The 26,811-nt window shown below is 39.9% G+C and overlaps 2 protein-coding genes across 2 annotated transcripts in view; one reads left to right on the forward strand and one right to left on the reverse strand.

Annotated features, from left to right (window-relative positions):
- LOC103505880 (arf-GAP with coiled-coil, ANK repeat and PH domain-containing protein 2-like) overlaps positions 1-7,406 on the forward strand; it is a gene marked incomplete at its 5' end in the record, with an annotated part of 9,450 nt that extends 2,044 nt beyond the window's left edge. Inside the window, 5 exon segments of the mRNA XM_026821098.1 lie at positions 4,944-5,173; positions 6,111-6,288; positions 6,639-6,731; positions 6,734-6,802; positions 7,152-7,406. Of these exon segments, the coding sequence (XP_026676899.1) occupies positions 4,944-5,173; positions 6,111-6,288; positions 6,639-6,731; positions 6,734-6,802; positions 7,152-7,406 (825 nt within the window).
- Positions 7,407-11,992: 4,586 nt separating this feature from the next.
- On the reverse strand, positions 11,993-21,116 carry LOC103505881 (ATP-binding cassette sub-family G member 4-like). Its single transcript, XM_026821085.1, has 3 exons — positions 20,967-21,116; positions 17,362-17,551; positions 11,993-12,157 (listed from the first exon to the last, which is right to left on the reverse strand). Exons 1-3 carry the CDS (start codon positions 21,020-21,022, stop codon positions 12,008-12,010), a joined length of 396 nt encoding a protein of 131 aa, XP_026676886.1. The 5' UTR covers positions 21,023-21,116; the 3' UTR covers positions 11,993-12,007.
- Between the last annotated feature and the right edge of the window lie 5,695 nt (positions 21,117-26,811).

The raw sequence follows: 26,811 nt of genomic DNA on the forward strand, positions 1-26,811 counted from the left end.
ATAGCGCATCGAGCAGGCAGAGGGAAGCGACCACTTCACAAACTGGGAGCATTATTTTTTTATGGGTTGTTGTACTGTGATCTCTGTAGGTATATCTATTGTGCAAAACTGAGAGCATAAAGCTCTCTATGCTCTTTGCTCTCCGCACCACTCTGTTTTAGGGCTAAGACAGTTTTTACTTTCCTTATCCTATAGGAAGGAAATGTACTCGTTTTCTGATTATACCTCATAACCGCTTTCATCTGACTTCAACACACATCCATGCCTACTACAGAACGGAAAGGTTCGGTCAAAAAATGTCCGTCCTGGCCGGGATTCGAACCCAGCACCTTCAGGTTGTGAGTCAGTGCTCTTAACCACTCAGCCTTTCTGGGCTGCGGGGTTACTATGAAGAAACGTCATGCATATCTTGTTGCCAATATCTGCATCTCTAATCTAAATATAGTATCTGAAATGGCATGATATGGTATGATTAATCTGATAAGTACCTATGTATTTTGATTTTAGCTAGGAATGTGATCGAAACAACCAGTGAGGACTTATCACTTATCAGTAGAGATAGGTACTTGGGATATGTGATTTTAACTTAACACCTACCAGGACTGAGATGAAAATCAAGGTGGGGGGCAGCACATGATGGGATTTTACTTTCCTTATCTTATAATAAGGAAAATATAATGTATTCGTCAAAATTTTCGATGGTCAGTTTTTTTTTTCTTTTTTTTTTTCAAAACACGTTTTGGGTCCCTCGTTCTTGCTTTCTTTTAACACTTAACGAAGGAAGACAGGATACGAAAAAGCTAGTCGTTCCGAGAACCTTATCTGTTCAGGATAAAAGATTCATGAATTCAGGCCCTGAATTTTAGAATGAAAGATGATTCTGATGACTACGAGTGTTAAGTATGCGATGACTATAAACTATAAGTAGCTAATGTTGTTTTTGTATTGATTTCATCTTTAAGCTCAGTTGTGATATTCTGTAGCTTTAATAGTGTATTCAAATCTTCCTTTATTGATGGAGTGATTTTTTTTTCTGTATTCAAATCTTCCTTTATTGACGTAGTGATTCTATTGTTCTAAACACCCGGGTGTTCTTGTTGGTCTTCTATTGATTCGGTTTTATATGTGTGATATTTTACGTTGTAACCTACTTGTTATTAATGATTAGTGTATTGCGTTTTTTTGTGTAACCTTGACAATGTTTTGAAGCTAATGAAAACGGATTTTTTCAAACAATGGATTGAGAGTCTTCATACCTATTGACTTACAACATCTGTATGAAACTTCTACCACTTAAAGGCGGTAGACAGGTTACATTACATTGAAATGGGGGACTTTTCTAACGAAATTCCCGTGTGCTGAGTCCAGTGTGTAGGACTATTGCATGAGTCTTGAGTTGAGTGGCAGAAAATGCCCTAGGCGTTAACTTGGTCCTGGTGTTAAAACACAGACCATGTCAGAATTGGCACGAGTGTATCCTACTAAAGTAAAGGAGTGGTGCTTGAGAAAGAGTACAAAATGGGTAAGATTTTTTTTTTCCATGTGTTTTTTACCGTTTATTTTATTTCATAGCTCAATGAGACATTTAGACGCGTGTGGTCTGTGTCGTAGCATGCCCATCCCATAGTCCCTCTTCAGATGACTTATAAAGGTGCCGATACACTGTACACTGTAGACTTTTTCGCAAGACCACTTTCTAGCAAGTTCGTAGTGTAGTGTACACAGGTGATAGAGTGCTCTGCGACCTGCTAGACTCCGTAGCGATTGGTCTCGCGAGACAAAGTCTGCAGTGTAAGTACTGGAACCTTTAGAATCAAAGACAATTGTTTTCAGCCTTTCCACTTGAGAATCTAAGTGAGAAAGTAACTCTTTGAAATATTTGCAATAGAAAAATGAGTGCATTATGTTATTGTGTGCTAGAATTTGAACTGTGTACTAGAATTTGAACCTATATTATTAAATTTATTACTTATTTTTGAATTCCAGATGGTGATTGCTAAACAAGAGACGGTCAAACTACAGAAGAAGCTGCATGCCCTGTGTACACTACTCTGCGAACTTGCTAGACTCCGTAGAGATTGGTCTCGCGAGACAAAGTCTGCAGTGTAAGTACTGGAACCTTTAGAATCAAAGACAATTGTTTTCAGCCTTTCCACTTGAGAATCTAAGTGAGAAAGTAACTCTTTGAAATATTTGCAATAGAAAAATGAGTGCATTATGTTATTGTGTGCTAGAATTTGAATTGTGTACTAGAATTTGAACCTATATTATTAAATTTATTACTTATTTTTGAATTCCAGATGGTGATTGCTAAACAAGAGACGGTCAAACTACAGAAGAAGCTGCATGCCCGTCACTCCCTAGTGAATAGTGAGGATCTGGTGTTACCTAGTAATGGTACAGGAGGTAGTGAGAAGTGTGGACCGGGAGGGAGGCGGATGCAAGGGTATTTGTTCAAGAGGACAACCAATGCGTTCAAAACGTGGAATCGACGCTGGTTCTATCTGAATGACAAACGTTATCCTTCTCCTTAATAGCAGTAGTATAGGGTGTGCTAACTGTACTGTTACTACTGCGTACTGGCCTTAAAATATCGGAATTCCCAAATTAGTCTAGGGCACTCTAGGCTACCTATTTTGCATTAGTGCAGGTAGGTACTTTGCATTACTTTTTTGTCGAAGAGCTCCTACAATAGAACCGTGCCACTTAAAACCATAAAACAAAAAACAAACTTGATACAAAGAGATTCAACATTTTCTGAACGCACTGTGTGTATTGTAAATACTTTCTTAAGTGTATAATTGTTTTTATTTGAGATACTGGGTGTCAAAGAACACGGCATCCCTTCATACAGGGTTGTATTATTTGTTGCATAGGTACCTACATAGGATGAGAATATTAGATCCGGGTCGAGTGGATTGGAACACGTTACATGCTTTCTGGTACACTCCATTTGTCAAGGGTGAGCCAGTAGCTAGCCTATTTAGCTTGGAAGGTGTGCTACCTTTGGTCGGTAGCGTGTCTGCCTCGTAAGCGCTAGATCACGGGTTAGATACCCGCCCGGGGTGAACTTTATCCTAAACAGATAAGGTTCGTTCTCGGAACGGCAGGCTTTCTCCTATCCTGTCCTCCTCTCTAGAATTCAGGGCCTAGCTCGCTAGAGATCCAGGTTAGATTCTTATCATCATCTTCTTCTTCTTCTTCTTCTTCTTCTTCTTCTTCTTCTTCTTCTTCTTCTTGGTCGACTTTTCTTGTTAGTCCCTTTCAATAGGGTCGACTTTTCTTGTTAGTCCCTTTCAATAGGGTCGACTTTTCTTGTTAGTCCCTTTCAATAGGGTCGACTTTTCTTGTTAGTCCCTTTCAATAGGGTCGACTTTTCTTGTTAGTCCCTTTCAATAGGGTCGACTTTTCTTGTTAGTCCCTTTCAATAGGGTCGACTTTTCTTGTTAGTCCCTTTCAATAGGGTCGACTTTTCTTGTTAGTCCCTTTCAATAGGGTCGACTTTTCTTGTTAGTCCCTTTCAATAGGGTCGACTTTTCTTGTTAGTCCCTTTCAATAGGGTCGACTTTTCTTGTTAGTCCCTTTCAATAGGGTCGACTTTTCTTGTTAGTCCCTTTCAATAGGGTCGACTTTTCTTGTTAGTCCCTTTCAATAGGGTCGACTTTTCTTGTTAGTCCCTTTCAATAGGGTCGACTTTTCTTGTTAGTCCCTTTCAATAGGGTCGACTTTTCTTGTTAGTCCCTTTCAATAGGGTCGACTTTTCTTGTTAGTCCCTTTCAATAGGGTCGACTTTTCTTGTTAGTCCCTTTCAATAGGGTCGACTTTTCTTGTTAGTCCCTTTCAATAGGGTCGACTTTTCTTGTTAGTCCCTTTCAATAGGGTCGACTTTTCTTGTTAGTCCCTTTCAATAGGGTCGACTTTTCTTGTTAGTCCCTTTCAATAGGGTCGACTTTTCTTGTTAGTCCCTTTCAATAGGGTCGACTTTTCTTGTTAGTCCCTTTCAATAGGGTCGACTTTTCTTGTTAGTCCCTTTCAATAGGGTCGACTTTTCTTGTTAGTCCCTTTCAATAGGGTCGACTTTTCTTGTTAGTCCCTTTCAATAGGGTCGACTTTTCTTGTTAGTCCCTTTCAATAGGGTCGACTTTTCTTGTTAGTCCCTTTCAATAGGGTCGACTTTTCTTGTTAGTCCCTTTCAATAGGGTCGACTTTTCTTGTTAGTCCCTTTCAATAGGGTCGACTTTTCTTGTTAGTCCCTTTCAATAGGGTCGACTTTTCTTGTTAGTCCCTTTCAATAGGGTCGACTTTTCTTGTTAGTCCCTTTCAATAGGGTCGACTTTTCTTGTTAGTCCCTTTCAATAGGGTCGACTTTTCTTGTTAGTCCCTTTCAATAGGGTCGACTTTTCTTGTTAGTCCCTTTCAATAGGGTCGACTTTTCTTGTTAGTCCCTTTCAATAGGGTCGACTTTTCTTGTTAGTCCCTTTCAATAGGGTCGACTTTTCTTGTTAGTCCCTTTCAATAGGGTCGACTTTTCTTGTTAGTCCCTTTCAATAGGGTCGACTTTTCTTGTTAGTCCCTTTCAATAGGGTCGACTTTTCTTGTTAGTCCCTTTCAATAGGGTCGACTTTTCTTGTTAGTCCCTTTCAATAGGGTCGGCGTTTCTTGTTAGTCCCTTCCAATAGGGTCGACTTTTCTTGTTAGTCCCTTTCAATAGGGTCGACTTTTCTTGTTAGTCCCTTCCAATAGGGTCGGCTTTTCTTGTTAGTCCCTTCCAATAGGGTCGGCGTTTCTTGTTAGTCCGTTCCAATAGGGTCGGCGCTTCTTGTTAGTCCCTTCCAATAGGGTCGGCGTTTCTTGTTAGTCCCTTCCAATAGGGTCGGCGTTTCTTGTTAGTCCCTTCCAATAGGCGTATATTATTAAATTTATTACTTATTTTTGAATTCCAGATGGTGATTGCTAAACAAGAGACGGTCAAACTACAGAAGAAGCTGCATGCCCGTCACTCCCTAGTGAATAGTGAAGACCTGGTGTTACCTAGTAATGGTACAGGAGGTAGTGAGAAGTGTGGACCGGGGGGGAGGCGGATGCAAGGGTATTTGTTCAAGAGGACAACCAATGCGTTCAAAACGTGGAATCGACGCTGGTTCTATCTGAATGACAAACAACTCGTGTACAGGTAAGCTTTCGGGCGATTCACTTTTCCAAAATTTCCATTTAACATAGCTTCTAAATTAGGCCTGCCACTCACTATCCGTTAGACCTAACAGGTACACCTGATCAGGTCTACCTGTGACCTGATGAGCACAACACACGCACACACTAGAAGGTAGACCTGACGGGTGCGGCTGAAAAGGTCCGAATGTCAGGTCTGCCTGGTGAGCACACACACACACACACACACTATGAGGTAGAACTGACTTTGAAGTTAAAACATGTCATTTGCACCAATGTTATAAAGGACTCCCAATAACCCAGTCCTTTCCAGGTAGCTCTATCGTGTACCTCATTCTCGGTATAGGGTTAGGAATTACTATTCTACAAATATTTACTTAAGGTTAGACACTCACTATCAGTGTATGTGCTCATCAGGTAGACCTGACAGACAGACGTTTTCAACCGTACCTGTCAGGTGTGCCTGATAGTGTGTGAGCTCATCAGGTGTCAGCTAGTGAGAAGTGTGGACCGGGGGGGAGGCGGATGCAAGGGTATTTGTTCAAGAGGACAACCAATGCGTTCAAGACGTGGAATCGACGCTGGTTCTATCTGAATGACAAACAACTCGTGTACAGGTAAGCTTTCGGGCGATTTACTTTTCCAAAATTTCCATTTAACATAGCTTCTTAATTAGGCCTGCCACTCACTATCCGTTAGACCTGACAGGTACACCTGATCAGGTCTACCTGTGACCTGATGAGCACAACACACGCACACACTAGAAGGTAGACCTGACGGGTGCGGCTGAAAAGGTCCGAATGTCAGGTCTACCTGGTGAGCACACACAATGAGGTAGAACTGACTTTGAAATTAAAACATGTCATTTGCACCAATGTTATAAAGGACTCCCAATAACCCAATATTTACACATCTCTTAAGTGAACATTTTTTCCCCTCAGGAAAAGATCAGGGGAGGAGCACGCGACTATAATGGAGGAAGATATGAGACTGTGTTCTGTACGACCGGCCCTGGATCAGGAGAGACGATTCTGTTTTGAAGTGATATCCCCTAATAAGAGCCATATGGTACAGGCAGATTCAGAAGAGAGTTACCATGCCTGGATACAAGCACTACAGGTGAGCCTTAGCTTGGAGGGTAGCGCGTCTGCCTTGTAAGCGCTAGCTCGCGGGTTCGATTCCCGCCTGGGGCGGATTTTATCCTGAACGGATAATGTTCGTTCTCGGGACGGCTGGCTTTCTTCTATCCTGTCTTCCTTCTCTCTTTGATTTCGGGACGATAAGACCTTAGTAGTTACAGTTCCCTCTATCAAACCTCTTAAAAAAGAAGAAAAAAATCTTGTTAGTGCTTGTCATCTTGAATACACCATTTCTCGTCTGATCACTGAAGTTAAGCAACGTTGAGCGAACCTCTTTTTAAAAAAAGTCTCTTATCATAGATATTTATACCGATTGATGTACCGTTTCAGGAAGTGATAGGGGCGGCAATACAGGATAGCAAAGCTCGACACCCCTCGGATGAACACGCTAGCATAACACCAGTCAATAGTATCTCTCAGAACAGCCTAATAAGAGCCATATGGTACAGGCAGATTCCGAAGAGAGTTACCATGCCTGGATACAAGCACTACAGGTGAGCCTTAGCTTGGAGGGTAGCGCGTCTGCCTTGTAAGCGCTAGCTCGCGGGTTCGATTCCCGCCCGGGGCGGATTTTATCCTGAAGGGATAATGTTTGTTCTCGGGACGGCTGGCTTTCTTCTATCCTGTCTTCCTTCTCTCTTTGATTTCGGGACGATAAGTCCTTCGTAGTTACAGTTCCCTCTATCAAACCTCTTGAAAAAGAAGAAAATAATCTTTCTAGTGGTTATGTCATCTTGAATACACCATTTCTCGTCTGATCACTGAAGTTAAGCAACGTTGAGCGAACCTCTTAAAAAAAGTCTCTTATCATAGATATTTATACCGATTGATGTACCGTTTCAGGAAGTAATAGGGGCGGCAATACAGGATAGCAAAGCTCGACACCCCTCGGATGAACACGCTAGCATAACACCAGTCAATAGTATCTCTCAGAACAATACCAAGCCAAAGAAACAAATGTGGGAAGCGCTCCTGAAAATACCGGGGAATCATTGTTGCTGTGATTGTGGGGCGCCTGACCCCAAGTGGGCCAGTATCAACTTGGGTATTACCCTGTGTATAGGTAAGTTCTTCTTGTGGTCTGGCTGGGGGCCTTAAACAGGGAGTAGACCAACTTAAAGTCCATTCCTACTTGTTCGAGAGAAGAAAAAAACAAGCTGGGCCCGTCCCTCCGGGAATTTTTCAGCCCGTAGTTTATTCGATCGTGATTAAAGAATACCTATGTACCACTGTACCTACGTAATTTGTTTAATATTCAGTTTATTATTATTATTATTGATTTGATTTTCGATTTTACTTTCATGTAATGATTTAAAATCAAGACTAGAGCCCGTTCTCCCTTTATTCCTTTTAATGTTTCCTAATAACTACCAATATAGTGTTGAAGTCACGCATCCATTTATTGGCCTTGCTCGGCGTAGCTTAACATAGGTGACGCTAAAACCGGTCTTAAATGATCGACTGAAGTGTACTGGATTCGTCAGACAAAATAAATGACCCCAGTATCCAAGCATCATCATGATCAGGCCGTACAATCCTTATCCGGAGCAAAAGCTTCTCCGATTTTTTTCCATTGGTTGTTATATCTTGGTGGAGTTCACAAGCCCACCCCTGGTCAAAACTTTATAAACACCCTGTACATGATATCTCAATAAAATACGGCTATGGATAAAGGTAACAAAAATACGCTTCTTTCTCATTTTCCTAAACTTGGCAACACTGCTGATCACCTGTTGTGTCGTCTTTTGTTGTGTTTTGTGATTTTTGATTTTTTGTGTTTCCACAGATCCATAGGAGAAAAGAGAATTTTTAATTTTTACAACAAATCCATTTAAATTATCTACCCATTGTTAATGTTATAAATATTTATTATTCTTTATCCTCACAGGCAGTATTATAACAGATTTACTTTTATTCTAAAAATTATGTGTAATCAGATCTAGGGTTTTACCGTTCAAATCATCAGTGTGCAAAAAAAAAAAAAAATGTCAGTGTAAAATCATTTACCTACCTATCAATCAATATTACTGAAAAAATAGACTGAAAATCTCAATCATGATTCTGCTTGATGTAGAAGAATGTCTTCAAGACTCACCAAAATTCAGGTTGGTTTCAATTTACCTACTCATTTTCTGTAGCGTATCACAAGATGTGTTTTATAGCCCAAAGGCCTACATAGACCCACAACCAATTTGGCTTGTGGTCTATAAATTAAAATGATTAGGTTGTTGTATTCAATCTCATGTTAATGTAACCCTTGAGCATGCTCACAGATTATACACAAACGGGCAACGAGAACTCTAACCTATAAGTTAACAAACAGTAACATCGTAAACCCATGGGTGAGTGATTTGCTAATAATATGCACTTGGCACATGATAGATAAATTATTCTAATGTCAAATCCTAATTATTCATACTACTCATTTTCTTTAGCGTATCACAAGATGTGTTTTATAGCCCAAAGGCCTACATAGACCCACAACCAATTTGGCTTGTGGTCTATAAATTAAAATGATTAGGTTGTTGTATTCAATCTCATGTTAATGTAACCCTTGAGCATGCTCACAGATTATACACAAACGGGCAACGAGAACTCTAACCTATAAGTTAACAAACAGTAACATTGTAAACCCATGGGTGAGTGATTTGCTAATAATATGCACTTGGCACATGATAGATAAATTATTCTAATGTCAAATCCTAATTATTCATACAACCTATAAGTTAACAAACAGTAACATCGTAAACCCATGGGTGAGTGATTTGCTAATAATATACACTTGGCACATGATAGATAAATTATTCTAATGTCAAATCCTAATTATTCATAAAGCTGTTCTACAAGCAATTTCTCACTTTACAAATCTATACATATTTTTAACAAATTCCATCTTTTCCTATGAACATAATCAATAATCTATTCATCAGTTGTTTGATCACTGCACCTAATAATTTGAGTAACGGGAAAAAATGGAAAATTACTACAAAAAAGAGCTGTCACAAATGACCAGTGTTATTATAGGTTAAACACAAAAAGATCACAACTGACCAGTGTTATTATAGTGAGTAAAGTGGGTTAGGTTGAATGCAAAAATGAGCTTACAAAAAAAAGAGCAGTGACCAATGTTATTGTAGGGTTAGGTTTAAATGCATAAAGAAACTTTAGAAATGTAAAAAAAAAAATAGTGAATGGCCGGCCTAAGACTTAAAACAGCAGAGTGAAGTACAAGTAGATAGCGCATCGAGCAGGCAGAGGGAAGCGACCACTTCACAAACTGGGAGCATTATTTTTTTATGGGTTGTTGTACTGTGATCTCTGTAGGTATATCTATTGTGCAAAACTGAGAGCATAAAGCTCTCTATGCTCTTTGCTCTCCGCACCACTCTGTTTTAGGGCTAAGACAGTTTTTACTTTCCTTATCCTATAGGAAGGAAATGTACTCGTTTTCTGATTATACCTCATAACCGCTTTCATCTGACTTCAACACACAATTGTTTTTATTTGAGATACTGGGTGTCAGAGAACACAACATCCCTTCATACAGGGTTGTATTATTTGTTGCATAGGTACCTACATAGGATGAGAATATTAGATCCGGGTCGAGTGGATTGGAACACGTTACATGCTTTCTGGTACACTCCATTTGTCAAGGGTGAGCCAGTAGCTAGCCTATTTAGCTTGGAAGGTGTGCTACCTTTGGTCGGTAGCGTGTCTGCCTTGTAAGCGCTAGATCGCGGGTTAGATAACCGCCCGGTGTGAACTTCATCCTAAACAGATAAGGTTCGTTCTCGGAACGGCAGGCTTTCTCCTATCTAGAGATCCAGGTTAGATTCTCAGTATCTTCTTCTTCCCAGCCTTTTCCTTCTTAAATAGGGTCGACTTTTCTTGTTAGTCCCTTGGCCTATTTAGCTTGGAAGGTGTGCTACCTTTGGTCGGTAGCGTGTCTGCCTCGTAAGCGCTAGGTCGCGGGTTAGATACCCGCCCGGGGTGAACTTTATCCCAAACAGGTAAGGTTCGTTCTCGGAACGGCAGGCTTTCTCCTATCCTGTCCTCTCTAGGATTCAGGGCATAGCTCGCTAGAGATCCAGGTTAGATTCTCAGTATCTTCTTCTTCCCAGCCTTTTCCTTCTTAAATAGGATCGACTTTTCTTGTTAGTCCCTTCCAATAGGGTCGGCGTTTCTTGTTAGTCCCTTCCAATAGGGTCGGCGTTTCTTGTTAGTCCCTTCTCTGCTGAGATTCGAAATGCAGTCCTCTTTCAGTTAGAAATCTAAGGCCTTAGCGAATACACTATTTGGACTGTGAACTTCTGCTGAGATTCGAAATGCAGTCCTCTTTCAGTTAGAAATCTAAGGCCTTAGCGAATACACTATTTGGACTGTGAACTTCTTCAAAAGTTATCTCAATGCAAACCTATGTCTTAACCTCTTCTTACAGAAATATTGTAGCTAATTAGGTAATGGATACATCTCAAATAATTTCAAATAAATGAGGATGAAGCTCATGCCTCGAACAAATGTGTAAATGAGGACAATATTCCCTGCCTCGGCTAAGATTGAACCCGCGCCCTCCTGTCTACCAGCCGAGCACCTTGACCACTATGCCACCGAGGCAGTTTAACCAGTATCCAGCTAGAGTCAGGTAAACTAGCGACTAGCCGAGCAATACTAGCCCAAGGTTTTTGTCAGTCACTATGGCATGTAATTAAAATGAAAAATAGTCGTACAGAGATGATCGTTAAGGATTATTAAGAGGCTCCTTGGGGAGAAATATCTAGAATTTGCCTGCCTTGTTAGTTAAGTGTCTGCCTTGTTAGTTGTAAGTCCGTAGTTCGATTCCCTCCCGGGGCGCAGGAATTGACCTAGGTCGCGGGTTCAATTCCACCCGGGGCGAACTTAATTTTAAACAGGTAAGTTTCGTTCTCGGAATAGCTGGCTTTCTCTTATAGGTCCTGTTCTCCTCTTCCTCCCTTTGATTTCAGGATGATAAGACCTGCGTTGTTACAGTCCCTCTATCATACCTCTTAAAAAAGATCCACATAGTTTGCTAAATAAGTACGTTTTGGTATGTGGAAATTTCTACAATCTACACGTACCAAAACGGGTTATTCCAGAGAGCTACTCCAGAAAGAACGTTTTACATAATTTCGCACGTCAGAAAAGTTGTGACGTCATATCACAAGTATAAAAACAAGGGGAAAACATAACGCGGCTGGTGATTAATAGGCGTAATGACGTCATTTTTAAGTTAAAGTATTTGTGTAAAAAACCCAGTATTTCGTCGAAGTTTTATTAAGTGACTGTTAAATCGCACTGGATAGCTGCGTATGGCTAATTGAGTACCTCTTCAAGTCTTCATGATCAATTTACTAACTGACTTCAATTTACTAACTGATGGGTTTTTTCACTTTTTTCCTGATTTACCAATGAGATTGCATGTTATGACCACATCACTAGTTCACTAGTCACTAATCAAGCAAACCTCATTGCGAATCGTTTGCTGAAGGTTCTGGGTTCGATTCCCGGTGTAATCGACTTTTGTGTCGACTTTGCGTTCATATTTCGGTGTGAACTCAGCCTTGTGAAGTGGACTGAGGATTGAGGTATCAGTTGCGATTGTAAATTCCAATTTCCTGTCGCTATAAATAAATTTGTATCCGACATGGGTCTCAAACCCACAACCCCTCGGTCAGGAGTACTCACCTGGTTGGTTCATCGAAGAACATGATAGGAGGATTGTTAACCAATTCCAGAGCGATGGACAATCTCTTCTTCTGACCTCCTGATAGATTAGATGTCATGGTGGTTTTGTGTTCCTGAAGTCCCAGAGTGTCCAGGATTTCCGATATCTGAGAAGAGATAGAAACATTTATTTAATAACAAACAAAGCAGCTGCCAGCCTGTGACTGGTTGAACATCGCAGCCAAAACCATCATTCCATTGGAAATCTGCATTCTCGTGAGGGGCGTCTTTTTTCTTAGTGAGAAGAGAATTTATTATTATTAAATTCTTTCCAATAAAAGAACTTTGGTGGACCTGGTCCTGTAATTGCTAGACCTGACAGGTAACCTGATGCCAGATGAGCACACACACACTATCAGGTAGACCTGATCAGATGTACCTGATAGCCTAAGGTCTTATCGTCACGGAAGCGAAGAGAGGAGGAAGACAAAATAGGAGAAAGCCAGCCGTTCCGAGAACGAACCTTATCTGTTTAGGAATACGCCCCGGACGGGATTTGAACCCACGACCTAGCGCTTACAAGGCAGAGGCGCTGCCTTCCAAGCTAATTAAGCTGGCTGTGTCCACACATAGTCGACCGGCCATCGATCGATGTCGACTGAACCGTCCACACTGCCTCGACAACATAGATTTTCCTCGTAGATCGACGGGTGGTCAACTATGTTTTGACACACATTTAAAGTCCCTTGTCTTATTACTGAACGTTTGGGAATCAAAAAATCAAAATGGCCAATCGATCACCATTTTGCACCAATTAGGTTTCTTCTGTCTAAATCTAACGGATCCATCGAATCCCAGATACTTGACTCCAGGGAATCCGGATTCATTGGATTAAAAAAAAAAAAAAAATAATAAAAATAAAAATACCCCTTTCGTGTTCATGTGCACCTGTTCAAAGTTATCACCAGGTGAGATTCCTACATGGTCTATCAGGAGTATCAGGTAGTTCCATACGTTATATTGGCTTGCCATTAGACATATTATGTGCTAGCCAAGGTTATAAGAGAAGTTTGTTCAAGGCAAGGTATAAACGTCAGATGTGTAGAGGCAACGATTTTTTGTACGTAAGCTAACTACCTACCTAATCAAAATTCAGGAAGCGGTTCTCAGAAGGCAATTTTTTATGCTGGGTTCTACACATTTCTGAATCCCGGATTCGCGAACTCGGGTTGACCAATTCTCACGAGTTCTGCCTTCACGAGTTGTACGTTCTACAGAAAAAATGCATGACACACTAGCGTGACTAGCGCTGTGGGTTTGAAAATCGACGAGTCCTTTTGGAACTAAGAGCGAGTCCGGGGTTGCCATATGCATTTTTGTGTAGAACGAACGACTCGTGAACGCACAACTCGCGAGAATTCATCGTGGTCACCCATCCGGATACTAACCACGTGCAACGTTGCTTAACTCCACTAACACATCAGAGATTCCAAGAGGTCTATTCGTTCATGTTCTCTATCGGCTTCAGGCTTTGCATTTCATAGGCCATAATTTTGTAGACCGCTAATCAACCCAGCTGTATCAATTAACGGAAAGAATACCTATTGATTGATTTTCACACAAATTACACTGGAAATACCTACTGAATATTATGTATATACCTACCTACAATATAGGTACCTACTTCATGCATAATAATCATCAGGAAAGAGGAACCAAATTCGATTTTTTTTTTCTCTTTCTTTTCCTTTAATGTAAAAATATTTGGTTCTTGTTTTGTACATATCTTTATCTTGGAACTTCCTTATCATGTGGTAGTTTTTTTTACCAAGTTTGCAATGTCTGGGTTTTTTTATGAACCTGAATACTTGATTTGGATTTTGTAGGAAATAGAAGCGGATGTTTAGGATAATAATACAGGCAGGTAGGTAGGTCTTAATAAATATAATTGTGTAGGTATATCCGTAAAATTGGTATATCCATCTTAATTATGATCAATTCAGGAAAACCTATTCGCCATATTTTATTTATCTAACAGGTAGGTAAATTCTTAATTAATCTACCTACGTAAAAGTAGCTAAATATTTGATTTGCCTATTTGTTTTATGATTTCTAACTGGGCCCTGGGGATTACTTGATTCTTTTACTCTCACAGTCTTTTCTGAATGTTTTAAAAATATCCACTTTTGACCGTTTTATGGTAGGTACCAACTAGAAGCATTGTCTTCAAGATGCCGAGGTAAGTTTTTTGGTTGACTCTTTGAAGTCTTTGAATGCAAACATTGTCGATATTGAAAAAGTTCCCAAGGCAATCAGTTCCCAAAATTTTCGCATACAAGTGTACTTACATTCAGACGAATGTCACTAATACAGTAGGTACTACAGGTAAGTCATTGCGTAACGCTATATCATGCTAAGCACGAGTTAAACCTAGTTATTTATGAACCTACAAGGTACTTGCCATGTTGTGATGGCGCACAAGGCAACATATAATTGTGTCGAAAATGGAAAACGACTTTGATAAAACCATGTGATGCGGATTCAATATGTGGAATGTCCTCCTAAATACAGCCCTGAGAGGTAGATAACCATGAAAAAACAATCGACTACTTTATTTGACTAGATAAGCACCGGACTTATCTCCTGCTGAAGAAGACACACTTGCTTCTTTGGTCGACGTCAACATTGGCACTACCTGCACAAAGCAAGATCTTTATGACTGTACTCCAGCAGCCATAACTGTCGCAGAATTCTGGAGGAAAACAATTTGATGTTCATACAGGAGAAATCTCGGACACGGATAAGATAAGACTTGCTTCTTTGGATATGATCACTTTTGGTGCTTGGAGTCCAAGTCAAATCATAAATTTTATCGAGGTGTACACCTTTATACTCCTAACATTTAATGGGGAACGACATTTGTAAAAACATTCAACCTTTTCCTTTTCAGGTAACCATGGGGGAACACGGGAGTAACCCAGAAAAAGGGAAGCCTTTTGATTAGTTAAAAGCTAAAACTGATAGTGAGGGGGAATGATTGCATTAAGGTAACAAGTAACAATCATTCGAAGCTAATATCTGTAACACCACATTTTCCACGATTTGGCCCAAGATGAACATTTTGATAGGAGCTACTTGTGGCGTACTTACTTGTATCCTGTCAAAATGTTCAACAGGGTAGATTTGCCGGCACCAGAGGGTCCCATGATTGCTGTCAGCTCTCCAGACCTGAGCCGCCCACTGACCGATTTGAGGATGGTTTTTTCATCTGTAAAGGAAGACGAGAAAATTGATATTAGATACAAGTTCTAGGGTTGCTTTTTCTTTTGTTATATTTGGGTGCCATTCATGAAATACAATTTTGCAGAAAAAAAAACATCCATAAACAACCTCCTCCTTTTTTTCCAGGTTAGGATCGAGCCTAATAGTCCAGTCCATATTATGTAAAATAGAATAGATTGGTGATTTTTGTCCCAGATTTGTCCCATGACCTACCTCAACATCTAACCTGCATTACGAGTTATGACACCCAAGTGCATTTGTGTCAAACTAACAGTGTAAAATTTCAGGTTTACAATAACGTTCATTGTTCCAATATATCCATCCATAAAAGAAAAAAATCGTGAGAGAAAATGCTATACTCTCTTCCCTGGGTGTTTCTCCCACGACTTTTTCTGCTTTGATTGTTCACTTCTAAGGACACACAGGGAAGGAGGCAGAGATTTAAATGTCCAAAATTACACTCGTATTTATGAACAAGAATGTTCCTTCTTGGATCAGTCTCAAGTCAAAATTGACCAATCAAATGCCTTGAGACTATGCTTAGCACAACTTAAGAGCCAGCATTTTGTTCATAAATATGGGTGTTAATTTCAACATGAGCCTGTAGACCAGGGGGAAAGTGCTCATGATATCAACTACACATATCATAAGATTGACGACAAGTGTAACCCACATGTAAATCGAGAAAAGATACTTTTATCTTATCCATAAAATCCACGGGGCCAATCATACTTGGACTTCTATCCAATCAGACTTCTGGGAAAGAAGATATAAACTGAATCTTTACAAGATCATTATTCATGACAACCATGACATAATCACAGGAGTTTATGTAAATGGATTAATCACAGTACCTGCCTAAATATGTACAAGTTAATCAGAGTAAATATAAATCATGTAAAATGTGTATCCCAGGAAACTACAGTAAGAGACATGCTAAATTGACTTGGTCAGGTCTTTGCCTAGTTTGAGTGCCGTCGCAACATTCATAGCTTCCTCGACTGTGGGGTTAACTATGGTCAACTATGTTTGTACACACACTTGAGAATTTACGAGCATGGATTTGCACTTTCGCAGCTTCAAGTATAACTATGAATGTACAATATCATCCATTCCTTAATCCTTGATTCATTGACAAAACCTCATTCTAAGGTTTTGAGATCAAGTTTTCTATTCAGGTCACTTAGCAAGGTATGAATCTAGTTTTACATATGTAGTTAACGCGTTAGCTGAGAATTTGACCTCTGTACACAAAAACGTCTCTTATCTCTACTGACAACATAGACTGACCTTTGAGACTCATGGAGTTCTAAATTCACAATGAAACTACATGGCCTCTTAGTTCTCTTACTAGGAGATAAACGTACGAGCACATAAATGATAAGAGAAAACACTCGTAGGTAGGTATACCTTATGCCACTGGTTCTCAATCTTTTCCAGACTAGAAACCCTTTTCAAGTTCAATTTTAGCCCACAAAACTAGTATAGCATAGAAATAGGTGTCAAAAAACTAGTACAGGACTATGCACTTGGGTCTTTTTACCCTTCTAAAAAATCATGTTTACCACTCAAGGTGTTATTATCCCCAGGTTGGGAACGACTGCCTTATACCACTCATTGTTAGTCGCGAGAATGAGATTGCGAAAAATTACGCTCGTCAATTAATCACAAATTTACATAGGTACATAACGTATTTTGCAATTAAGAAACTCGAATCATGATTTCAAAAATATCTGGAATGTCTTCAGTGTAAACGATAGGTCATGGGTTCGATTCCAGCTCGGAGCGAACTGTATCCTAAACAGAAAAGGTTTGTTCTCGGAACGGCTGGTTTTCTTCTATCCTGTCTTCCATTTCTTTTCTATTTTGGAACAAGACCTCCGTTGTTCAAGTTTCCTCTAGGTATTAAACATCTTAAAATATCCTTCATAATACGTATTTCTAACTATCCTATTGTACATAATTACCTACGTATTCTATTGTACATAGCTAGTGCCAATAGCACGCTGGATTCAAAAGTTCCCCATGGACCACTCAAGAAGCAACGTTGAGCGTGGTTGGTATCGGATCGGTAAAATAGAGTACGTACCACGTCTTTTCTAGCGGCTTTGGTCAGGTCTTTGCCTAGTTTGAGTGCCGTCGCAACATTCATAGCTTCCTCCACAGTGAGGTTAGCGTGCAACTGGTTGTCTTGCATGATGTAGCAGGATAGCTTGCGGAACTGACTGAGGTTTCTCTCATGGCCGTTGATTGTGATGGAGCCCTCGGTGCCACTTGTCCTGGAAAATAGAGAGGATTGGCATTTGTTTAGGAGGGGTTCTTTTTTTTTCGTTTACAAAGAGAAGCGGGGATTTTGAACAGGGAGGATGGCAACCTGAAATTTGCCTTACTAAAGAAATAGCAAAGGTAGAGTGCGAAGGGCATCTACTCAGCCGATGACATATTCATCACGAAAATCAGCCGAATAGATAGACAGCTCCAAACATAATGTGAGATTTCTTATCTTATCTAATCTACTAGGCACACAAGCTACCGAAAAAAATAACCATACTATCTCAAGTATAAGATCCAACTGACTACCGGACTAGATAATTGTCTACCTGGTGATATTATTAAGATAAGGCTAATCTTGAAAGAGTCACAAGTCCTAGAACTTGCTAGAAAAGGAATTGATTTGTAAGGAGGTACAGAAGTTTATTTTTCTGTTGAGATTTGAACCGCAGTCCTCTCGGTTAGCAACTGCACTATTTGGACTGGACTTGTTCAAATATTATTCTTTTCCTTGTTATTCCTCTCCCTCCATAGAGTGGTTTGGATAATTTTCCAGGTATCTAAAACTATGTAGGTATACATAGGACATAGATAGGTAGTTAGGTGTTCTTTTCTTTCGTCAAATAATAATAATAGTGCTTATTCAAACAATAATAGAAAATACTCGAATAAATGCTGATAAAATTCCATGCCTCGAACAAATGTGTAAATAAGGACAATATTCCCTGCCTCGGCTAAGACTGAACCCGCGCCCTCCTGTCTACCAGCCGAGCACCTTGACCACTATGCCACCGAGGCAGTTTAACCAGTATCCAGCTAGAGTCAGGTAAACTAACGACTAGCCGAGCAATACTAGCCCAAGGTTTTTGTCAGTCACTATGGCATGTAATTAAAATGAAAAATAGTCGTACAGAGATGATCGTTAAGGATTATTAAGAGGCTCCTTGGGGAGAAATATCTAGAATTTGCCTGCCTTGTTAGTTAAGTGTCTGCCTTGTTAGTTGTAAGTCCGTAGTTCGATTCCCTCCCGGGGCGCAGGAATTGACCTAGGTCGCGGGTTCAATTCCACCCGGGGCGAACTTAATTTTAAACAGGTAAGTTTCGTTCTCGGAATAGCTGGCTTTCTCTTATAGGTCCTGTTCTCCTCTTCCTCCCTTTGATTTCAGGATGATAAGACCTGCGTTGTTACAGTCCCTCTATCATACCTCTTAAAAAAGATCCACATAGTTTGCTAAATAAGTACGTTTTGGTATGTGGAAATTTCTACAATCTACACGTACCAAAACGGGTTATTCCAGAGAGCTACTCCAGAAAGAACGTTTTACATAATTTCGCACGTCAGAAAAGTTGTGACGTCATATCACAAGTATAAAAACAAGGGGAAAACATAACGCGGCTGGTGATTAATAGGCGTAATGACGTCATTTTTAAGTTAAAGTATTTGTGTAAAGTGTGAAGTTGCCAAGGAGCTCCAAGTAGTTACTATCAAAGTAGTTCCTATCAGGAACAGGACTTTTTCTGAAAGCAACTTTTCTACTTCGAACTCCACAAAGTTCTGACGTCACTACAGCATGGTAAATGATTATGCACTGTTCTTACAGGTTTTTCTTCTTTATATTTACGTCATAACTGTTGCCAAGTGCTCAACACAAAGGTCTTTATGGAATGGGGTCCTGGTCACAGGTTACGAGGTCCTAGGTGACAGCTACGGGGTCTAGTCTCACGTACGTCTTCCTAATCACAGGTACGGGGTTCATCTCAGGCCCCGTACCAGGCCCTCCGGGGTGTCACGTTTTACCTACGAGGTTTGGTTTCAACACGTGATTGGTTCAATTGGTCTTACCTACATAGAGGTGTACTTAACATAAAATTATGCTGTAAACCAGTTGATGTGTTTATTTCTTGGTAAGAAACTGGTTCTCTGGCTCAACTTTACTCAAACCTACCTGTAGCTGTACGAGGTACATAGGTAGGTACTGTACAGTGTAGAATAGCTAGCACTCGAGTTATCAGCAACAACATAAGGCCGGGACTACCACAGAGGTAAGAACCAAGGGAGTCTATAGTCTCTTGGTTCATCGGGTTGTTGTTGTTCTAGCGGCCTTAGCTTTCGCCGAATGGTGATGGCAGCCATACACCGGGGTCTCTAGCCATGTTTAATAGGCTCGTCCTGAACCGCAGTCAACCATCGTGAGGTTCGGTTCATGGGTCTACAGTCTCTTGGTTGACAATCGAAAATCAACTTGGTTCCCGATCGACAATCGGTCTTCTACAATTCCTCAAATGAAGCAACTTGAAGGAAGCTCTCCAAGTCTTTAGGAAAACTGAATTTTATCGTTTGGGAACTTGGTAACAAGAGTAGTTAGACTACTGCTGGTGTACTGGGGCTCATGGGTATTTTTCGAGAAGGATGAATAAGCAATGATTTATTCAGACATCAGAAGTACCACCTCCCTACCTACCTAGCACAATTGACTCTTTGAAGTCTTTGAATGCAAACATTGTCGATATTGAAAAAGTTCCCAAGGCAATCAGTTCCAAAATTTTTGCACGCGAGTGTACTTACATTCAGACGAATGTCACTAATACGATAGGTACCTCAGGTATGTCATTGCGTAACGCTACATCATGCTAAGCACGAGTTAAACCTAGTTATTTATGAACCTACAAGGTACTTGCCATGTTGTGATGGCGCACAAGGCAACATATAATTGTGTCGAAAATGGAAAACGAGTTTGATAAAACCATGTGATGCGGATTCAATATGTGGAATGTCATTTTAGGGTGTTACATTAGATTTAAAGGGAAAGCCTATCGGCGCAGGCCCTCCTAAATACAGCCCTGAGAGGTAGATAACCATGAAATAACAATCGACTACTTTATTTGACTAGATAAGCACCGGACTTATCTCCTGCTGAAGAAGACACACTTGCTTCTTTGGATATGATCACTTTTGGTGCTTGGAGTCCAAGTCAAGTCATAAAATTTATCGAGGTGTACACCTTTATACTCCTAATATTTAATGGGGAACGACATTTTTTTTTTTTTTTTTTTTTAAGATGGGGGTTTCACCCCCGTTTTTTTTTCGTTTTTTGATTTGTTAATCAATCAATCAATTAGAAAAGATATCTCATGCCCATCCCGTAGTATGCCTCTCATCAGATGGGCGAGAAGAGACACAATACTTCCCATTTGTGGAAACATTCAACCTTTTCCTTTTCAGGTAACCATGGGGGAACACGGGGGTAACCCAGAAAAAGGGAAGCCTTTTGATTAGTTATAAGCTAGAACTGATAGTGAGGGGGAATGATTGTATTAAGGTAACAAGTAACAATCATTCGTAGCAAATATCTGTAACACCATATTTTCCACGATTTGGCCCAAGATGAAAAATTTGATAGGAGCTGCTTTTGGCGTATTTACTTGTATCCTGTCAAAATGTTCAACAGGGTAGATTTGCCGGCACCAGAGGGTCCCATGATTGCTGTCAGCTCTCCAGACCTGAGCCGCCCACTGACCGATTTGAGGATGGTTTTTTCATCTGTAAAGGAAGACGAGAAAATTGATATTAGATACAAGTTCTAGGGTTGCTTTTTCTTTTGTTATATTTGGGTGCCATTCATGAAATACAATTTTGCAGAAAAAAAAAAACATCCATAAAAGATAAAATCGTGAGAGAAAATCCTATACTCTCTTCCATGGGTGTTTCTCCCACGACTTTTTCTGCTATAATAGATCAGTTGCGCTTACTTGGGTCATGTTTCAAAGTCATAGAGCAGAAAAAATGAGGACCAACAGAATTTTTTTCTTCTACGACTTCTAGATACCGAGATAAATCTATTAAAAAAATTCCGGTAAATCGTGAAGTTTGACGTCACGGCATACGCTCTCGTAGGCGATGACGTCATAATTCATGACTCCCGCTTCGTTTATTTGTGCGCAAGCTTTTCTGCGCATTTTGACGTGAAGTCTGACGTCACAACTCTTTGAACTTTTTCATTAGAACGGGAATTGAAAATTGAATTTTCGACCTTTTAAAGTTACTTTTTCGGAGTTTTGACCTCAGATTCGGATTTTTCACAACTTTTTACGCTTTTATTAATAATATTTTCCCAATTGCAACTGCCCCATTGTTCACTTCTAAGGACACACAGGGAAGGAGGCAGAGACTTAAATGTCCAAACTTGATTTCAACATGAGCCTGTAGACCAGGGGGAAAGTGCTCATGATATCAACTACACATGTCATAAGATTGACGACAAGTGTAACCCACATGTAAATCGAGAAAAGATACTTTTATCTTATCCATAAAATCCACGGGCCAATCATACTTGGACTTCTATCCAATCAGTCTTATGGGAAAGAAGATATAAACTGAATCTTTACAAGATCATGATTCATGACAACCATGACATAATCACGGGAGTTTATGTAAATGCAATAATCACAGTACCTAAATATGTACAAGTTAATCAGAGTAAATATAAATCATGTAAAATGTGTATCCCAGGAAACTACAGTAAGAGACATGCTAAATTGAACATCCTCGGATAATTGAGATAATTCGGATAATATGCAAACGGAGAAATCGTCTCAAAGCATGAAACATGGAACTTTCTCCGATGGAAATCGATGTGCGAAATCATACCTCATTCCCATGACAGAAGAACCAGGAGAAGATTCGGATATGCAAATGGAGAAATCGTCTCAAAGCATGAAACATGGAACTTTCTCCGATGGAAATGGATGTGCGAAATCATACCTCATTCCCATGACAGAAGAACCAGGAGAAAATCAGCAAAGCAAGCAACAAAATGTACAATTAAGTTATTAAGTACAATATTTTAAATACTTTGTTTAAAGTGCCAATGAATGAACACTGTTTACTTATGTAGATCGGTTACCATCGGATGAGTTTTGAATACAGACCTCAGTCGTAAAAAGTGGGAGATGACAATTTTTGACGTCAAATAAGAAAAAGTGTTATTTCTAACGTGCTGTGCTACCACGTTAGAAAGCAGTAAAGCATCTTGTTCCAGACACACTGAAAAAATACAATAGAATGGATTGTCTAACACGCTTTAAAGCAGTCTCTTGTCTTTCAACTTTCAACCTTTTCCGGCGTTTTGGAAAATCCTACAATGCTGTAGTGAGTACCAAAAGATTGTGACATAATAACACAAAGAAATTGCATTTATTTAAATTTCGGCGTTTCGGATAAATCAAAAGTCTGCATGGATTTCCATGTTTTGGCTTTCAATATGAAACTGCACTGCTCTAGTGTAGACTATGGACTATGGGCTATGGGTCACTCGAAGAAAATCACAAGTCTCCCTTTGCTGTGAAGTGATTTTACAATAGATTATTATTTATTTATCTAATGTTGTGTACGTGTATGTGATACCTCTGTGTGGATAACGGAACACCTAGTACGATGGTAACAGATAAGAGCTGATGTCATAATCCAAACAAAAATAATTAATCAACACGTTAATCTAAAGATAAATTCTGGAACTGATCAGTGTAAAATCTAAATAACAACATATCGATTACCTCTAGGGGTAAGAAAACATAGTTTTCGATCTGAATTTTCATCTGATTGGTTACTACTATCTATCCATCATACAGTATTTGACCAATCAGACTCGAAATAATCTATAATGGCTTAATAAAACAGTGCATAGCGCATAAAGCATCGAGCAGGTAGAAGGAAGTGATGACAGAGCGAAGCGACGATTTCGAACCGCATAGAACTGAGACCAAAAAGCTCTAGATGCTCTTTGCTCTCCACTACACTCAGTTTTTAGCCTTAACCATCCACCAAGGCAGATATCCTTACCTCTTAATTAGCCTTACTTAAATAAATTTTCAAGTATGAACACCCTGTAAGATTGTAATATTCACCCTGTAAGATTGTAATATTCGTCAAGTTCTGATGCACCCTATATAGTTGAATTATCCAACATCGATTAGGTACTTCAAGCATGACCTCTTTTTCTCTCTGGATTTTTACTGAGTAGCCAATAGTTATCTACTGATTCCGACAGACTGACAGTCGTACCTACGAAATGATGATTGCTGAAACCTATCATTAGAATCAGTACTTGTAGTTTGCCTCATAGTCAAGAGTTAAGCTGTGTTCACACATAGTTGACCCCGTCGATTGACGTCGACTGAAAACGTACATTGCCTCGACAACATAGATTCACCTCGTCGATCGACCATCGTTCGACGGCGTCGACTGCGACTATGTGTGGATACAGCTTTAGAACTCCTTCCATTTTTGACCGAAGTCCAAAGCAAGGTACAAGATTTAAGCCTTCCATCTTAGTTAGCGTACCCGAACTACAAAGCCTAACTACTTGCTAAGCACAAAATATCTATCTAGGTACCTTCAGAGACTACCTACCTTGCTTGCCGAGTACCTACAGACATAAATTAACTACCTACTTTGCTCAGCGCAGAAATACCTAACTTCGCCTGGTCAAAGTTATCACCAGGTGAGATTCCTACATGGTCTATCAGGAATGTCCACACATAGTAGACGCCGTCGGTCGACGTCGACTGAAACCGTACACTGCCTTGACAACATAGATTCACCTCTTCACCTCGTCGATCGACCATCGTTCGACGGCGTCGACTGCGACTATATATGTGTGGATACAGCTTTAGAACTCCTTCCATTTTTGACCGAAGTCCAAAGCAAGGTACAAGATTTAAGCCTTCCATCTTAGTTAGCTTGGAGGGTAGGACACCTGCCTTGTAAGCACTAGGTCACGGGTTCGATTCCCGTCCGGGACGAACTTTATCCTAAACAGATACCGTAAAAAAACGGTTTGTTCTCGGAATGGATGGCTTTCTCCTATCTTGTCGTAAAATACTTGAATACCTATGTACACATTGTATCAAGTCACCGCCCCCTTCTTACTTTAGGAACACACTGTATATTCATTGGCATACCCGGAATTCGTTGGCAGCTGCCTTACCGAGCGTAAATGTGTACACTAGGTATACCCGGTACACATTCGTTGTTAGTCACCTTACCGAGAGAGAAAATGGACTGTTATGTAATAATGTAAATCAAAACAATGTCTACTGATCAAGCCAAGGTATAATCAAACCAAGGTATGTTGGTTTGACTGAACACTTGAACTGTGCTGTGGACTACCTATTGTTAAGTTACTATCTAGCTATTTAGGTACTGTCAACAAAATATCAATCATAAGTATTAACCAGATTAACATAATCTTTATAACTATTATGGTGGACAAAATATATCAATCACAACATTCATACCTACGATTGTTGTTGTTGTTGCTCCTGTTGCTCCTGTTGCTGGTGTTGTTGATTTTTTTTTTTTGGGGAGGTTTGATGGAGGAACAAAGGAGGTTTTACCGTCCAGAAACCAAATAGAGAAGGAGGGCAGGATAAGAGAAAGCCAGCCGTTCAGAAAACGAACCTTAATTATCTGTTTAGGATAAAGTTTGCCCCGTGTGGAAATCGAACCCGTGACCTAGTGCTTATAGGACAGGCACGATCTTCCTAGCTAACTAGGCTCGCAGTTGTTGTTGGTGTTGGTGTTGGTGTTGGTGTTGTTGGTGTTGTTGGTGTTGTTGGTGTTGTTGGTGTTGTTGGTGTTGTTGGTGTTTACGTATTCTTGAGAGTTCATTGCAACGGTCAATAGATACATTAATTAGCAACAACGAGCTGAAAACGACACCCATGAACTATGAACAAAGTGTTCGAAAATTAGGGATTTTTAATGTTTTAACGTTTTTGTGACAAATTCGGTATATATTTTTAATTTATTGTAAGTTCTGTGTAACGTTTCGTTTTCGTACCCTTCGGTCTTCGCGTGTCCTTCCGTCTTTTTTCAGTGTACTATTATCTACTGTCTACCGCGGCTGTTCTACTACCTAACCTCTTCTGGGCTTTCAAGATAGCAACGAGTGTCCATGATAAAGTAAGTCTAAAATTAATAAACTTGAATACCTATGTACACATTGTACAGTGTGTCCATCAAGTCACCGCCCCCTTCTTACTTTAGGAACACACTGTATATTCATTGGCATACCCGGAATTCGTTGGCAGCTGTCTTACCGAGCGTAAATGTGTACACTAGGTATACCTACCCGGTACACATTCGTTGTTAGTCACCTTACCGAGAGAGAGAAAATAGACTGTTATGTAAATCAAAACAATGTCTACTGATCAAGCCAAGGTATAATCAAACCAAGGTATGTTGGTGTTTGCTGTTTGACTGAACCTATTGTTAAGTTACTATCTAGCTACTTAGGTACTGTCAACAAAATATGTATCAATCATAAGTATTAACCTAATCTTTATAACTATGATGGTAGACAAAATATATCAATCACAACATTCATACCTACGATTGTTGTTTGTTCACATACAGAAATCCACAGGAAAATCTCTTGCACCTGTGATTTGCTACGTGTTTATACACACAGAAAGACACTGGAAAACATTTTTTTTTAAACCAATTGACACTTGGCTCAAGCTTAGGCCAGCCGCTCACTATCAGGTAGACCTGTTAGGTACGGCTGAATAGGTCCATCTGTCAAGTCTACCTGTCACGTGATGAGCACATTCACTATCAGGTAGACCTGACAGGTACACCTGATAGTGAGTGTGCTCATCGGGTACCAGGTAGACCTGACAGACGGAACTGATCAGCCGTACCTATCAGGTCTACCTGATAGTGTGTGTGCTCATCAGGTATCAGGTAGACTTAAGAGGCGGACCTCATCAGGTGTACCTGTCAGGTCTACCTTTTGTACTGAGGCAAAATTTTAGAAAGTGGACATAAAGACTAAAAATTCTAGGATTATAATTATCACCACTATCTTAGATAAATCCAATCAGGGATCTTTTAAATCCCCCCCTTTTTTTGAACGCCCTTAACCCTTTATCTCTACGTAATATTTCCGTAATATTTATTGGGTGTAGAACACGGAGATTCGCGAGTAAAGAATCAAACTGCTTGGAAAAAGATCAACGGTTAACAACTTAACACCCAACAGTGAGGTTCTCTTTGTTCTGTATGACTAGAACTTAGAAATACATCAAATAGGAGTAGGGTTGCCAACCGTACGTTATTTCCCGGAACAATCCGTATTTTTGTCAAAAATCAAATGTTCCGCCGTAACACACCTTTGTTCCCGGTTTTTTCCAAATCTATGGAAAGTACGGGAACTGGACTAATAAATAGAAAAAAAAATTACGAAAAAAAAGTTTAAAAAGATAG

Source organism: Diaphorina citri, unplaced genomic scaffold, assembly GCF_000475195.1.
Source record: "Diaphorina citri unplaced genomic scaffold, Diaci psyllid genome assembly version 1.1 scaffold201, whole genome shotgun sequence".
Lineage (NCBI taxonomy): Eukaryota > Metazoa > Arthropoda > Insecta > Hemiptera > Psyllidae > Diaphorina > Diaphorina citri.